Raw genomic sequence first — 14324 nt, forward strand, 5'->3', positions numbered from 1 at the left:
ACACATTCTCACACCAGATACAGTCAGTTTCTGGACATTAGGAGGAACACATTTCTGGGTCTCAGTGAACAAACTCAATAGTCTGCTGACTTTGTGCTTATTGACATTTGGGTTAATGTTCAAAGGTCCTAGTCTGATAACAAAAAGTGCCATGCAATCACTTGTACAGTAACACAACTGAAACATTTGGTCATGATAAAAGCGTGTTGTGGCAGAGATATTTTATTCTAACAGTTTTCTTTACTCTGTCCCAATTCTGAGATTCTCCACATTCTCTATGCATTTTGATTCTTCATGGGACAGACTGTGTTTAATGCTGCTTAACCACGCTTTAAACTCCTGCTCTTTCGACCTTTAGCAGGAGAGATGGAACATATATTAAAGTGTGTTAATGCTTAATTCAAGGTAATTGTACTTGAGCCTTTCTATATATGCAACTTTATACTTACACTATACATCAGAGGGAAATCTATTACTTTTGAATTGTTATTTCAAGTTTATTAAAGCTGTCTGTTTGTATAAACCATTTAAATAGACATCTCATTTGCGAGAGATTTCGTGCTGATAACGCCTTTTCTGGCTGGGGAGAATAAACAAAGACAAGGCAAGTTTATTTATATAGCACCTTTCAACACAAGGCAATTCAAAGTGCTTTACAAAAATGAAAGGCATTAATAAAATGGCATTTAAAAACAGTCATTAAAAAGCAAAGATAATAAAATAAACCTTAAAATAAAAGTGCAGTTTAAGATATGAATAGTTCAATTAAAAGCAGCGACAAAAAGAAAAGTATTCAGGCTGGATTTAAAAGTAGTCAGAGTTGCAGCGGACCGGCAGATTTCTGGGAGTTTGTTCCAGATATTTGGAGCATAACAACTGAGCGGTGAACTGAACAAAGGGTCAGAAACACAGATAACACGCACACACACACACACACACACACACACACACACACACACACACACACACACACACACACACACACACACACACACACACACACACACACACACACACACACACACACACACACGGTTGGAAACACAGATAACAAGCAGACACTGGTCTTTCACACACACACACACACACACACACACACACACACACACACACACACACACACACACACACACACTCACTCACTCACTCACTCACTCACTCACTCACTCACTCACTCACTCACTCACTCACTCACTCACTCACTCACTCACTTATGCACACACACACACACACACACACACACACACACACACACACACACACACACACACACACACACACACACACACACACACACACACACACACACACACACACACACACACACACACACACACACACACACACACACACACACACACACACATAGATGTAGCCATGATCCTGACTGGTGGTTCTTTATGTCTTCCCTCTGCAGCCACCGTCCAGGAGCTGTTCTCCGTGGCTCGGGACGCCAGCATCGTCCCAGACATCTCCTTGGATCCTGTCCTCACCTCCTTCCTGTCTCTGGATTCCTCCGCAGCCCTTCAGCATCAGTACGCCTCCTTACAGCGAGGCTTTAGTGGCGAGCAGCAGGCGGCGTTCGGCCTCCGTCTGAGCGGAGAGTTAGGAGGCAGCAGAGTCTCCTATGGAGGGGTCGGGGTCGTTGCTCTGGCTCTGTCCCTGCTTTTTGACCAGGTCGCCCAACAGGTGGGTTTGGTTTATTGTTTGTTAGTGTTGGGAAAATACTGAATGTAATCTTCCAATATGAGAGTACACATGATAACAAAGGTATCCCAACTGTAGCTGTGAACATGACAGGATGTGTGATGACCCAGAAGAGCATCAGGACTGTTTTAGGCATATGATAGCTATGTGATGAACATGATGATTCAGCCATGATGATAGACATATGACAAGCATGATCATGATCATTTCTGACGTGGAGCTAATCTGAAGTAAACATTGAATACTGCTTTCTATTCCTCCATCTTGAGACTGTGTAACTCCCTCTCTTGGATATCAGCATGTAAAGGACACTGTTCAGGAACTAGTTGATGCTCTGTATGTGATGACTACTTCCATTCTGGAGAGGATCACAGATACATGGATCCTGAGACTGAAGCTCAAGCCGGGGACGAGTGATATTTTTCCAACAGTTAGGCATTATTTAATTATGTCCTCTGTAGAGCTCAAAAGGTTCAAAACATCCTCTAACATGTGGTTAAAATGTTGTTTTTAGTGAAATATCTTCACAGTTTTTGATTTGTTTGGCATGAGATTTGACTTGGCTTTTCTGTTTACTGGTTAAATAAAGGAAACACATTTTAAACTAAGGTACACAGACTCAATAGTTCGGCCTCCGTTTGACCGGAGAGTTAGGAAGCAGCAGGGTTTGACCAGGTTGCCCAACAAGTGTTTTTTTTCCGGTTTATTGTTTGTTAGGCATTATTTAATAATGTCCTCTGTGTGATGGGAACTTCTGAAGCAATCAAATCAAATGAAGTTTTATTTATATAGCACATTTAAAAGCGATTTTTGGTCGAGCCAAAGTGCTGTACATGTAATAAAAACACTTAACTACAATCACAATAAAAGACAATAATTTACAACAGAAATATAAAAAACAAAAACACAGCGAATAGTCAGGTGTCATGCTCCGCTCTGGCTCGAAGGCCAGAGAGAAGAAGTGTGTCTTTAGTGATGATTTAAAAAACCCTAGTGTCTGGGCCGACCTCACATGGAGGGGCAGACTATTCCAGAGCCTGGGGCCAGCTGCTGCGAAGGCTCGGTGCCCTCGGGTTGTTTTGAGCCTGGTCTTATAGGCACTATCAGTAGCAGCTGGTCAGCAGACCTTAAAGCTTTGGCTGGGGTGTAGCGATGGAGGAGTTTGGCTATAGGCCGGAGGAAAACAAATAAAAGGATTTTAAAATAAATTCTGAACCGAATTGGAAGCCAGTGCAGTGAGGCCAGAATTGAGGTGATGCGGTCACGCTTTTTGTGGCCAGTAAGACGTGCAGCTGCGTTCTGAACTAGCTGCAGGCGTTTAATTGAGGCCTGGTCCATACCCACGTACAGAGCGTTGCAATAGTCCAGTCTCGATGTATCAAAGGCATTAATAACCCTCTCTAGGTCTATAAAAGATAAAAAACGACTTGGTCTTAGCCAATGGAGATGAAACTCGGAGAGACACAGGGAGAGCTGGAACTTTGATGGCAAACACTGATGGTTTATTATAAAGTTACGGCTGGGGAATTCACAAGACATGTGCTGCTGCCACGAGGTGACACAGCGGTTGTCAAACCAATACTGAAGATCTCGTCTGCAGTTCGAGGTTTTAACTAGTTCAGAGTGTAATAATCAACATTCCTCATCAGTGAGACTAAACAAATATGGACCCTGAATCTAACTAGAGCTGTCGTCCATAGAAAAGAATGTGTGCCAGGGAAAAGAAGAGCCTCTAGATGTCCCTGAACATTAAACTATCTCATGGCGGCTTGTGCTCGGTCATAAATTGGCATCAACAATGATCCCAAGCTGCCCCTCGTTAAGAGAGAGAGCAGCAATACCCAGGGTCGTAGACCGATGCCATGGGAAAGGAGAAAAGGATGAAATGTGTCAAAGGTTGAATACCTAAGCAAATTATTCCCCAACACTCTGTAGAGCTAAAAAGGTTCAGAGCATCCTCGAACATGTGGTTCAAATGTTGTTGTTAGTGAAACATCTTCACAGTTATTGGTTTGATTGGCATGAGATTCGACCCATTGCACTCGCTTTTCTGTTCACATACTTATGTTTATATAATAATTTGCATTATATTTTCTTTTTGTTATTGTTCATTTGTAAATTCAACATGTATATTTTCTACTTTTTTGTTTATTTCTAGTCTTTTTAATTGGTATTGTACAATGCCTTGTCTTTTATGCTGCTGCAACACAAACATTTCCCAAATTGGAATCAATAACGTACTATCTTATCTTATCTTATCTTACTGGTCAAATAAAGGAAAAACATTTCAAACTAAGGGTACACAGACTCAAATGTTCTTGTTTTCCACCAGGTCAGAGCCCATGGATCAGCAGACGGAGAGGCTTCAGCTCAATGGTCCCAGGTTAAAAACATTTTAGGCATTAGCAGATCTTCGAGGATTGGCTGGATCATCCACAGCTTCCTGAACCTGGTCCCTGGCGTCGCCAACGACCAGGAGAAGATGGCCGAGACGACAGAGCACCATGACAACTGGCTGAAGCTGGAGCTGATCGACCATTACGAGAGGATGACCAAGAAGAAGAGGATGAGTTCAGCGTCGATGCAGCAGTGGCTGACAGGAGCTGCGGTTCATCTGCACATGAGGATTCACCAGGTCAGGACGGACAAATAAGTCTGCTTTAAAATATACAAACTTAAGAGCAGAGATGGCAAACGTACACACATCCTTTACTCAAGTAGAAGTACAGATACTCGTGTTTAAAAATACTCTGGTGAAAGTAGAAGTACTGACTAAACTTCTTTACACAAGTAAAAGTAAAGAGGGCTTTGAAATGTGCTTAAGTAAAAAGTACCCATAACTAGCAGCTGTTTTAAAGAGTACCTGACCTCCCTTTATATTAATAGAACAATAATGTCATTGTTAGCTAATGAATGTTTCCATGCTGAACAACGGCAACATGACAACGTTTCCATTGGTCCCTCTTCTTTAGAGAAGACCAGGAAGTGATGGATACACGGATCGTGTTCAAATCAATAGGCACGCAGTGACTCTAAAGAATAATGATCACGCCACCAAACACACATTCAGACTAAAGGAACCAGCTGTTTGGAAAATGTGAGAAGTAGAAAGTACAGGTATTTGAGTTCAACATGTAAGAAGTAGAAAGTACAGGTATTTGGGTTCAACATGTAAGAAGTAGAAAGTACAGGTATATGTGTTCAAAATGGAAGAAGTAGAAAGTACAGGTATTTGTGTTCAACATGTAAGAAGTAGAAAGTACAGGTATTTGTGTTCAACATGTAAGAAGTAGAAAGTACAGGTATTTGTGTTCAACATGTGAGAAGTATAAAGTACAGGTATTTGAGTTCAACATGTAAGAAGTAGAAAGTACAGGTATTTGGGTTCAACATGTAAGAAGTAGAAAGTACAGGTATTTGAGTTCAACATGTAAGAAGTAGAAAGTACAGGTATTTGGGTTCAACATGTAAGAAGTAGAAAGTACAGGTATATGTGTTCAAAATGGAAGAAGTAGAAAGTACAGGTATTTGTGTTCAACATGTAAGAAGTAGAAAGTACAGGTATTTGTGTTCAACATGTAAGAAGTAGAAAGTACAGGTATTTGTGTTCAACATGTGAGAAGTATAAAGTACAGGTATTTGAGTTCAACATGTAAGAAGTAGAAAGTACAGGTATTTGGGTTCAACATGTAAGAAGTAGAAAGTACAGGTATATGTGTTCAAAATGGAAGAAGTAGAAAGTACAGGTATTTGTGTTCAACATGTAAGAAGTAGAAAGTACAGGTATTTGTGTTCAACATGTGAGAAGTAGAAAGTACAGGTATTTGGGTTAAAAATGTAAGAAGTAGAAAGTACAGGTATTTGGGTTCAACATGTAAGAAGTAGAAAGTACAGGTATTTGGGTTCAAAATGTAAGAAGTAGAAAGTACAGGTATTAGTGTTCAACATGTAAGAAGTCAAAGTAAAAAGTAGTCAGAAAAATAAGTAGTGGAGTAAAGTTCTGATATTAGAAACATGTAGTTAAATACAGTAACGAAGTATTTGTACTCCACTACTTCCCACTTGCTTAAGAGATATAAAATAATATAAAGTACAGGAAGAGGCAGAACTTCAACATTATAACATTGATACATGGACATCAATGCATGATACAGAAGAAACAAAACAGCAGTTAAATTGTCTTTTAAGTATATTTTGTCTTATTAAAAGTGAATGCTTTTACTTCTGCCACGGTTAAAATCTCCGCTCTCAATTAGAAAACATGTCCACTGCAAATGTTGGCAACATGTATATGATAATCATTGCATTATTTTTCATGCATGATACAGCAGAACAAAAAAGAGAGACATGAATGATAATGTTCCTTTGTAACTTCAGGGTGAGGGAACCTGTTCTAGCAGCTTTAAGGTTTGCATAAAGACAAATATTAATTGCAAGCTTATAACTGGATGAACCTCTTGTATGCTGGGAGTCAGACATGCAAATACACGCCTGACCTCCACACCTCTATTTTCCTCCTCTCCACAGGGACACTGCATGCTTTGGCCAATCAAACAATAGATTGGTAAAAGGCCCTAACATGTTTCACACACACACACACACACACACACACACACACACACACACACACACACACACACACACACACACACACACACACACACACACACACACACACACACACACACACACACACACACACACACACACACACACACACACACACACACACACACACACACACACACACACACACACACACACACACACACACACACACACACACCATGTATACATCACTTCAGGGGACATTACATTGACTTACATGCATTTCCTGGAGACTTATCCTAACCATAACCATAACCAACACATGCCTAACCCTAACCCTTAACCTAACCAAGTCTTCACCCTAAAATTAATGATCCCCCTTATGGGGACCTCCATTTTGTCCCCATAAGGGAGGCGAGTCCCCACACATGTAAACAGATTTAGGTCCCCACAAGTATAGTAATGCTAGTCCACACACACACACACACACACACACACACACACACACACACACACACACACACACACACACACACACACACACACACACACACACACACACACACACACACACACACACACACACACACACACACACACACACACACACACACACACACACACACACACACACACACACACACACACACACACACACACACACACACACAATGTATTAATATGTATCTTGCCTCTTTCTGTTGTTGATTTATGTGTCAATGTTGTCATTTTGTGCCACTTTGTTGTTGATTTTAGGTCTTTTTGTAGCTTTTGTTCTGTGTGTTTGATGATTTTCCCTTGTTTGAGTGTTTGAATTGAATTTATGTCTTTGCCGTAATTTTTTGTGTCACTTTGTGTTGTTGTTAATTCCTTTTAAGTTTTGATTGTTTTGCCCATATTCATAGCGGCAATTGCTGTTGTGATTCTCTGTGTGTCTCTTTCTGGTTGTTTTGTCCATTTAGAAGTTCATTGTGAGTCTTTTTGTTTTGAGTCTCTTCGGGTCGATATGTGTCTCTTTTTGACACTGAAAATGACACTGATAATTTCTGAAGAGATCTGATCGAGAATAACTTCTCTCCTCTTGTTCCAACAGGTCCGTCTTCACTCTGTTCCTTTGGGATCAGCAGAGTCGCTGCGTTTCTCCTATAAGTCGGCGTTGAGTCACTTGGTGCAAGGATACACATCCTATCTGCACAGAAACATCCAGGAGACTCCAGCATCCAGGAAACCCAGAGCAAGGATAGTCAGTCGACCAGAAAATACGAATATCAGCTGCTCAAGTCATCACATTTCTAATAATAGCCTGGTTAACTTCAAGGACACTATCACACCCAATATCACTGCAGGAAACCGCAGACGTTGTAAAGCAAACACACCCAGTGGAGACTTTGGATCTAAGGCGACAAACAGAAGCAAGGTGACTGTTGGAGTGAACAGAGAGACACTCAATGATTCGATTGGATACGAGGACATTCAGGGTCTGTTAGTTATTGAGCCGTGGAGGAATGTGAGTCACGATGTGCAGCATCACCCCTGTAAGTCTCCGGCCATTCAACAAGCTCTGGTGACGCGTATAATAAACGCTCAGGACCTCGAGAGGAACAGAAACTTCTTCCTGTACCCAGAGAAGGTTCTCCTCAGCTTTCTCAGGCAGAGTGACGACTTCGAGCTGAAGACAGATTAGAAAGTAACTAAGTAGGCATTTGGTATATTACAGTACAGTGGAGGAGAAGCACAAAGTAGCATAACATGGAAATACTAAAGTACAAGTATCTCAACATTTTTGCTTAAGTAGCCTACAGTACTAAATCTACTTAGTTACTTTACACCACTGGGTTTTGATAATCAAAATCTTGTGTATGGGAAAAGTTTGACATGTTGGGAAATGGACTTATTGAATACATTTCAGACAGTTAGATGTGAAGAATAATTTGGCATCTCTAAAGTTAAATAATTAACACGTTGCATGTGGTTTGTTGTATTTGTCTATTTTCCATGTTTGCCAGTCCAACTGTTTTCTTTCTTCTTCATACGGAAATATAAGGAATACAATAAGTAACATGAAAGAAGAAGAAAAAGAGTAAAACAATGATTTTTAGCAGGGAAAAAAAACGAGTATTTTAATCACATTTTTGGAAGTACAATCAAATTTCAATTGAAAATATGTTTTAAGGAATTGTACATACTGGTGTCTTTCTGATCTGATAGTCAGTCTTTGTATTGTAGTTTTGTTTCATGCTTGTAGTGTTGGTTTCATTTCTGGCTATTTGCATGAATGGAAATAAACACATTCATGAAAAGGTTTCTTCACTGGCATGTTTTCATTAGTGGATATAGGCTGCATTTATTATACTGCAGGCACGGACAGTAGAGTCAAAACTATTACAACATATCATGGGCGTTGTTAGGAAAGTGGTGGGGACAATTTCTCCAGGTTTAACATGGTGTGTGTGTGTGTGTGTGTGTGTGTGTGTGTGTGTGTGTGTGTGTGTGTGTGTGTGTGTGTGTGTGTGTGTGTGTGTGTGTGTGTGTGTGTGTGTGTGTGTGTGTGTGTGTGTGTGTGTGTGTGTGTGTGTGTGTGTGTGTGTGTGTGTGTGTGTGTGTGTGTGTCCAGCATAGAAGAAGAGACAATATGTCCCTCAACTGGGGGTTAAACCTCGAGCCACTGTATGAAATACCAATGCATAGACCTGTAGACGACCATTAATGTGTTGTTTAAACAATGAGCACCCAACTTAAGGTCTTGTTGTGATGTGATTTGGATTTAATTTGTACCTTTATGCACCGAGCACACAGATAGGAGGACAGAACATGACATGAGTAAGAAATGTATAAACGCATAAATACAGGAAAAAAAACTGGAACAAATTTAAACATTTATAAATATTGTTAGGGAATCATTTGCTTAGGTATTCAGCCTTCGACACAGTTCATCGATTTCTCTCTTTACTGTCTCCTTTCCCATGGCATAGTTCTAGCCTTCTTGGGTATTGCTGCTATCTTGCTCTTGCTTGAGGGCAGCTTGGGCGCATTGTTGTTGCCAGTCTATGACAGAGCACAAGCCGCCATGAGGTAGTTTATTGTTCAGGGACGTAGGTTCTCTGGTGCACATTCTTTCCTATGGACAAGAGCTCTAGTTAGATTCAGGGTCCATATTTGTTTAGTCTCACTGATGAATAATATGATACAGTACAAGTACGTCTGGGTCTCTGTGTTTCATTCAAGCTCAGCTCTGTGTGTGTGTGGAACGAGCCATTTTGTGTGCGCGCGAGAGAGAGAGAGCACTGGTACCGGAGATCGTTGTTGTTAGCTTCTGGTGCTAGCGAGCTACGCTAACGGATATAAGGAGCTTTTTCAACAATGCTCAGTGAAGTAAAGGACTCTCTGAGTGGTTAGATAGTTAACTTTAGTCTAAGTTATCTCAGTGGGTCTCAAACGTTTTGGTCACGATTAATGTAAACAATTATTTCCGAGGCACACGTTTATATGATCATTATAGTTATAAAAGAACAAGAGAATAAATGAAAAACAGGTTTGAAATATATGACAGTAAAAAAATAAAAGGGGAGTGATTTGTAAAATATCCATGATCAATCAATCAATCAATGTTTATTTATATAGCCCAATATCACAAATGTTTCTGTGAGAGAAACTTCTGCTCAGCAATGTTGATGGAAGAAATGGAAGCTGGAGTCCGCTTTATATCAAACACCTGAGTTTATTTGAGAGTCACGGCCGGGAGCATTGGCAGGGTTTTCACACGACTTCATCATGTAATTCCCCAGCCAACACTGAAGATTACACAGAAACACAGCGCAAATCTACACAGGTAATCAAGGAGGAGCCTCTGTTCGCGCCCTTTTCATCCTAATCGATGCAACACATGTTGAGACCAAGGACTGATCCATTAACAACCATCTGTGCATTTGGTCACACTTCCCCTCAGGGAGGCAGGGCCTTTTGGCCTGTGCCCTGTGTAAACTACAAACAGGACACCTAGGGAAAACACTAACATTTTCCCAGGCACAGATATCATTAAAATATTCTCTAACAGATCCACCCTTTTATCAATTTATTGATAACCAATTAACATTAGTCTAAGAATATTTCAGTCACTACTTAAATCAAATAAAACGTCCTCAGAGTTGTGTGGATTTCTCATTACATTAATCACATCAAAAGCAGAATAAGATTGAAACAGTCAATCACAATGGTTGATACAGACAACCATAATAGAAAATCATCTCTCTTCAGTGTTTGATTTCTTTTGTCAAAAAGGCACAATAATAACACATGCAATACAAAAATATAATAGTAAAATATATGTTTAAAAAACAAGATCTTTTATCATTTATCACTCAGTTAATCTCATTCATCAAACACAAATTCAAATTCAGCTTACATCTTAAAGATTCACTTCAAGGCAATTACTTATTAAAACACAATTAGAATGTAGGATTATAAGAAATCCAATAGAGGTATAAAATCAGAATCATAATGGATCCAGTTAAGATTCACAGTTAAGGTATAAATTCACAGTGATGAATCGATCAATCTGTAATCTGTAAAGGTACAGTGTCCTCAATCTTTAACATTACTTTACGTTTACTTCAATACACTTATTACATACATTTTATTCAAATACATTTGTTCAAAAATCTGAAAAGGAAAAGTCAGACATTTTATTGTAAACCTATGGAAGGAAAAATCAAAAACATCTGTTCTTTATTCAGGGAAAAATCAAAACATCTATTCGTTTGAAACCGTCAGGCAGGTAATTTTACTTACTGTATTAACAATGAGAGAGACTAAGCCCTCGTACTGTAAAGATTGCTCAGAGTCTATGGGGAAAGGTTGTACCAATCCTCAGCCTCATCGCTAATTCTGGATGCTATGTCCAGCTCACTAAACCAGCTTTCGTGAAAGGAATTGGGCTAAACATAGGAGAATGCATAGATTCTGGCATATTTTGGCACAGCAAACAGTTGCTAATATTGCGTTCATGTGCGTAGTCTAACATTAAACTTGCTGCAGAATTAGTTTTAGTTCGTTTTAAAAGGAGTGATTAAGGCCTTTTTTAAAAATCTACATCACCTGCTGAGTATTTAAGTGGAGTGGATAGAACATTTGTTTTTCTATCTAAATGTAGCATGCAGTAGCACCTGGATTGGGAACCTGGTAATCTGGTTTCCTCGTTGTACATTTTACCTGGTAATGATTAAGGATAGTAACATTGTCTGTTATAATATTAGAAATATCTTATTGTTCAATACCTTATCAATCTGAAAATATCAATTAATTTATTTTGTTTAGTGTGAAAGTGTAATCTGATCTGACAAAATATATTTGTCACCACTATTTAACACATATCTGTTCATCGGAAATATAAAAACAATCATTAATTGTACATCTGTAAACATCTGGTCATTCAATTCAAATGTTATCTTTGTACAAGAGCTAGAAGAACATGTCCTCCTGACTCGTTCTCCTCCTTTCTTTATGACACAGAATGTCTGGTGTGTGAAGGCATCCCGATACTGTAGATTAGCACTGAGGTGCTGATTGGCTCAAAACTCTTCTTCACTAGAGCGCCATATTTCAAAACCCCCCAATTGCTCTGCTTTTGTGGCTCATTCAGTGAGCACTTTATGATCTCCCAGTGAAACAGAGGCTCATCTGCCTGCATTCCTTCTGCTATCTGCTTGAGAGCAGAGCTTATTCCAAGTGGCACATCCAGATGCCCCGCCCCGTGATGGAAGATGTCTGCCCCTCCAAGAAACATGGAGCCTCTGAAGCCATCGCTCGTCCTGCAGAGTTGTCTGTTTGGCCCCCCCCCCCCCCGAGCAGAAAGATGAAGAAGCATCCCATTCCATCAGAAAGTTGAAGATTAGAATCCTCTCATCTCGAAAGACCTCGTGCCTCCTTGCCCGTGGTTGGGGGTGCTCTCTGCAGCCAGAGGGTGTCTCTCTCTCTGACCCTTGACCTTCAGAGCTGTCCTAGTGATTGGGTTAACACTTCATAGAGATGTTTTCCTGAGTGCAGACAACTCAAGGTAATGGATTAGCACATTATCATTCAATTACAAAATTAGGATAGGCCCCTCAGAATTATTTGGGAGCCTTCCTGACACATGCACATGCATACATGTAAGGTTTGTGTTAGTCATTTAACATGCAATAATCATATACTCATCAGTTCAAAGCAGAGAAATGTTATTTTAAGTTAAATGTGAGCTAGTCGCTGTGGATATAACCCGTTCTCAATGATTCTAAATGTTAAATTAATTCACCATTTACCGTTTGATAAAAGATTAGTTTATCAGAAGTACATTTCCTCTTCCATAAAACATAGGTTTGAGAAATGAATGTTTCAATATGAGATCAATTACTCAAATATAATTGACTCTCCCCTCCCTTTTCTTACTTATGTCACATAATGTAATAACAACGTAACATAGCATAACATCTATTTAAACATGGTATCGTCTATAAGCTATTAAGCGAGAAAACTCAGTATCAGCACGCAACTTGCAAATAACTCTTCTCTCTTTCCTATCCCTGTCACATCCTCATCTCACATCCTCATCTCCCATCTCTCTCACAGCTCTCTCTATTCTCTCTTACTTCAGTTAGATATGAAATAAAACATACGAGTCCATGTAAGCATGGTTGAGGTCATAACCCATCACTCGAGAAAACTCAGTATCAGCTGTGCGCAACTAACAAAAACAATTGTGAGAACCATATATTATGCAGGAAATGCACACCTTTGTTGAAAAAAAACCAAACAAACAAAAACCAAGCATCTCTGATTTGGGAGGAAAAGCTTCAACCCCCTTAACATCTGAGTTACCACTGAAGGCATAGCATGAATGATAGTGGGCGTCTGAGGGTGTCTTTACTGAGAAATGTCAAACAAATTCAAAACCTTACATTTGAAAACAGGTTTGCATTCCTCCACTTAAGGTGACGTTATCATTGGAAACAATAAGAACAAACTATTTTGATATAGAATCTATAAATTGAATCTTTAGAGCAGAACAGAATGGTTGTATTTTTAGCCTAAGCTCCGTGCAGCCTCATGGTCTATATAATGTGAATATATGTAGTAGACAGTAACAGGCCCCTGACAACAGGCCTATACTAAAAATGGTAGGGGCTTTTCACAGCTTGCCAATCTTACAGGCATCCTCTGCATAGCAGTATGGATAGCCTTAAAAAAAAAAAAAACCACTCTGTGGTAACGAGAGTCATATTTCTGACCCTTGTGCCCAAGTGAAGCCGTTTGACTCATCTGACTGACCCAAGGGTTTGGAGCTGGTGTGACAGTTCACACAGACAGTGTTCAGAGCAGATGTCAAGCTTTCAGTTCATGGCTCGGAGGGGGGGAAGCAGACCCATGTGAGACAGTATCAACGGCTGTAAAGTTCAGTTTGAGGAATGTCATTCTCTCTGGGAGCAGGAAATGGTGTCCATTCTCGGACCAGACCATTAATGTCATGTAGCGCAGCCATAGCATCTCTGTGACTGCACACAGCCGGACTGTAGTAGGGCAGAGCTGGGTGACTTTTAGTGAAGCCGTCCGAAGCCATAGACAACAAACGGAACACAGGGTCATCAATGTCTCTCTTTACCAGTGGCTCAATCATAAAAGAAATTAGTGGGAAAAATGTGGAACACTAATTCATCATGTGAAATGTTGAGTTAATTTAAATAATTATTTATGGGATGAAATCAAATTATCATTAATATTAGAAACTAAAGTCAGTTAAAATAGGACTTGCACGGATCAGAATCTAATCAATACACCATTTTCCCAGCTCTGTAATGAAAGGATAACAAGCAGGGATGCAAACTTGTCACCTTTTGAATCCAAAATAGGTCGTTTGTGTGATTCATGTAGATCTGCAATACAAATATTATTGGGGTATGGGCAAGGTTGCCAACTCTGGGTACCTGGCTGGAGTGAGATCTCGATATCATGGGTTTAATTACACACGTGCGCACGAAATGACTGCTATCTTGTCAGTAGCGGGACCTTAGCATATAATTAGGATATATATATAATAT

At 39.8% G+C, this 14324-nt stretch overlaps 1 protein-coding gene across 1 annotated transcript; it reads left to right on the plus strand.

Annotated features, from left to right (window-relative positions):
- Window positions 1-1320: 1320 nt before the first annotated feature.
- Window positions 1321-8559, plus strand: LOC117458278 (uncharacterized). Its single transcript, XM_034098655.2, has 3 exons — window positions 1321-1689; window positions 4040-4342; window positions 7349-8559. Exons 1-3 carry the CDS (start codon window positions 1378-1380, stop codon window positions 7937-7939), a joined length of 1206 nt encoding a protein of 401 aa, XP_033954546.1. The 5' UTR covers window positions 1321-1377; the 3' UTR covers window positions 7940-8559.
- The last annotated feature ends 5765 nt before the right edge of the window (window positions 8560-14324 follow it).

Source organism: Pseudochaenichthys georgianus, chromosome 14, assembly GCF_902827115.2.
Source record: "Pseudochaenichthys georgianus chromosome 14, fPseGeo1.2, whole genome shotgun sequence".
Lineage (NCBI taxonomy): Eukaryota > Metazoa > Chordata > Actinopteri > Perciformes > Channichthyidae > Pseudochaenichthys > Pseudochaenichthys georgianus.